The 3,464-nt window shown below is 38.0% G+C and overlaps 1 protein-coding gene across 1 annotated transcript in view; it reads right to left on the minus strand.

Annotated features, from left to right (window-relative positions):
* Positions 1-3,464, minus strand: part of DSC1 (desmocollin 1) — a 21,172-nt gene that overhangs the window by 16,617 nt on the left and 1,091 nt on the right. Inside the window, exons 2-3 of the mRNA XM_015565691.1 lie at positions 2,838-2,922; positions 1,376-1,578 (exon numbers count right to left, since the gene is read on the minus strand). Coding sequence (XP_015421177.1) covers positions 1,376-1,578; positions 2,838-2,922 — 288 coding nt within the window. The remainder of the gene's footprint in view (positions 1-1,375; positions 1,579-2,837; positions 2,923-3,464) is intronic.

Consider the following 3,464-nt stretch of genomic DNA (forward strand, 5'->3'; position numbering starts at 1 on the left):
TATCATGGATAACCAACTCCCTAACTATTTCTGTTTTTTATTATTTTGCTAGAGGCCTGTTGCATGAAAAGATTTGTGCAATAGGCCTTCCCTTCCCCTGGCTGCCGGCACCGGTTTTCCTCTGGCACCAGGGACCCAGGCCTTCGCTCCAGCCAGAGCCGCCTTCAGTCTTCGCTCTGCCGCTTCACACCTATGTATGCAAATTAACCGCCATCTTTGTTGGTGGTTAATTTGCACATCTCGCTGATTAGCCAATGGGAGGCATAGCGAAGGTACGGTCAATTACCATGTTTGTCTATTATTAGATAGGATTGATAAGATACACACACACACACACACACACACACACAAGTAAGAACCAGTTTCACCAAATTCCTGATTTAACCAGTTAAGTAACCAGAACTTTATAAGGCATTGGTAAAAGAGGTCATCTTGAAAAGTATAGACTCCCTAAAAATAGCTAATTTATTAACAGATATTTAAGAATTGATTTTATTCCACTAGAATTGGTACAACCAATGTTTTTAAAAATTCTAGCTGCATCTTATATCATTTGTATACCTATATAAAGATACAGGTCAGCATTCATTCAAGTATGTTTTATTTTACATGATATGGAGATTCCTTACAATTTTGACATAAAACAATGTTTTAAAAACTTTGAGCATGTTCTAAATTTGATGAAGAGGAGTTCTTGTGATCAAAAGGACTTTAGATGGAAAAGTCTCATATTGAATCACTCATTAATAACTGATTTTATAAGACCAGATTCATGTGTAGAGTTGGCTTAATGTGAGATTTGTGTGAATTCCAGTGGCCTTCTCCTTTCTTTCACAAAGATCATCTCCAACACTGTAAGAAAGTGAGTCTAGAGTCAGAACATTCAAACCAACCCTGTGGACCGGCCATGACTCCATTTCTTGAAGAGAAGGAGCCCAGGGGGTTTTCAGTTAGGTTGGAAGTAAGCTTGAGACAATCTCTTCTCCTCTTTAAAGAGACTCACCCTCACAGTCAGTAGGGAGAGAGCCACTCAGGGTGGAGCGCCACACCTGCAGCCTGAATCAATTTCTCTGTTTCAGACCCACCCCTGTCTCGTTCTACAGGTTGGCTGTTCTTACTGCCACACCTCAGGGCACTGTCTGGAACCTTTGATATTCTGACTTTGCTCCCTGGCTACAGAGGTGTTCGTTTTTTATACCATTTTGCAAATAGCTCTACCACTCCTTAAACTAGTCTAGTATTTGCACATGTTAATTACCAGTGGAACAGATAAATACGTGAGCGTTCAAAACAATGATTTTAACAGGCAAGGAGGTCTAGGAAATGAATGGCTCACACAAGCAGATCAATATGGTCAAACCTTTGCCTAATCTACCTTCTTTCCTCTCGCTTCCAGCTCAACTTCCATCTCTCTCTGCTCCTGCTGCTGACTGTCTGACAGGAAGATGGAAAAACTCTTCCCTGGAGGAGACAAGACGAGGTCGCGTGTTGTGTACACGGAGCCATCTTCCAGAACTCTGAAGTCGGGGTCACTTGTCCGGATTAGGCTGGCCGACCGGAGACACTCCTTCACACTCACTGCAGGGAAGAAAGATCACAGTCATTTGTAAGATGAACCAGCAATAGAACGAGTTCTACAGGAATAGCAACTGCAAGTCAGTGCATGAGAAGCAGAAAGTTACACTTGGAACTGGTTGAGTGCCGGCTGTTCTGAGGCTGAGAGGCCGTGAACAGTAAATAATTAAATTAATGAAGCCCCAGTTTCCACTGCTTTCATCATGAGTTAATTTATGAACAGACAGAAAACATTTTATTAGTGTCACCGGATTTATTGTTTCCACTTTACATTTTACTCATGGACCTGTGCACACATATAAAATTTGTTGGTTTATATTGTATTAGTAAACTATGACATCAGTAGATTTTGAACATGTTTGCAGTAATCTTTGATAGTTAAATCTTGCTCACACAAAAGTACACAGAACTGGTCTGTACTTATATAATACTTCTCAGTAATATTGCAAATAATCATTTCATAGTGTCTTTTGAAGGTTTAATAAATGCAATACTTTGAATGTATTGTGCTTGTCATCAAAATATTTCTTTTACAGATTTATGTTTAATACATTTAGCATATTTATTGTGTGTCTTTAGAGTACAGACTGCATATCATTGAAACGTTCTAAAAAAATAAAGAATTAACTTAAAGCCCTGGTCCAAGCAATCTCTATCTTGCAAAGAGCACCACCTGTGTATTCAAAGTGTATTTTTCTAAGGTAACCTTAAGCCCATGAAAACCCTGATGGGAGGAATGTTATCTTTGGACTCAGAACAACCAACCTATGCTTCCGAGGTGGCTGTAATGGTAAGACCAGCTGCAAATTTACTTGACAAGACACTCTCTGGAACAGATCACAGAAATTCTGGCGGGGTATCGGTTCATTGTAATCAACCCCAAGCACAACTTTGCTTCTGCGGCCTTCCAGTTTTGAGACCTCTGCTTTACACATTATCAGTGAGAAAATCTTGGCTTTGGAATTTGGGCAGCAGGTTGGTCAACATGAACTAAAATACGCTTCTGGTTTTGGTGTCTTGCTTTGTTTGACCTAAAGGAGGATAATTTAGCCCTCTGATGTTCACTAATTTTTCTGGCATGAAAAGTATACAACCAACCTGGCACCTGAGTTGTTTCTAACCACTTTCAAACTAGACCATCTTTCATTTATGTCAAATTTTAATGCCAAGCATCTACTGTATGGCTTTTATCCCAAACTTGACAAGAGCAGCCTGAAGCTAACTGTACAGTCAAAACTGGAATTCGTAATGCTGTTTCTCACCTTTGCCTACAAGTGTTTCAGCCTGAAGATGAGAAGGAACTTGAAGAGAAATTTTCTGACAAGCATCGCAAAACAATATTAAAACCTCAAAAGAAAGAAAAATCAGGAATTACATTTCATTATAAATTTTCACATTACAGTTTTGTCTTATTGGTAAAAATATTGTCAATTTCAGTAACAAAGAAATGTTCTAATCCTTCATTTTTTTCATCTTTATTTTAAAAGGAAATAGCAAAGAAAGTGGCTTGAGGGGCACCACAGTCATTTAGTATTGATGAAATAACTAAAGTGAACAGTAGTTCTTGGCACCTAAATCACATTAAAAATTTTAGGAAAATGTGTTACCAACCATTGATTTCATATAGAAGTTATCATATAGTAGTCATTCATAAGTGTCATTCTGATTTTTTAGCATAAAGCAAGTACTTAACCCTGGAATATAATAATGACATTGTTATACACAAACCATCATTTTCACAGACCCCCCCCAATTTGAGGTTATAGTTGATTAGGTCTAGAAAATATCTGAAAATTCTTTAATCTCTTAAAGAACAATACCCAAAATATTCACTGATATAAAATCATTTCTTGGATTGGCTTGGCATAAACATCAAAGTCTAAATTATA

Source organism: Myotis davidii, unplaced genomic scaffold, assembly GCF_000327345.1.
Source record: "Myotis davidii unplaced genomic scaffold, ASM32734v1 scaffold520, whole genome shotgun sequence".
NCBI classification, from domain to species: Eukaryota; Metazoa; Chordata; class Mammalia; order Chiroptera; family Vespertilionidae; genus Myotis; species Myotis davidii.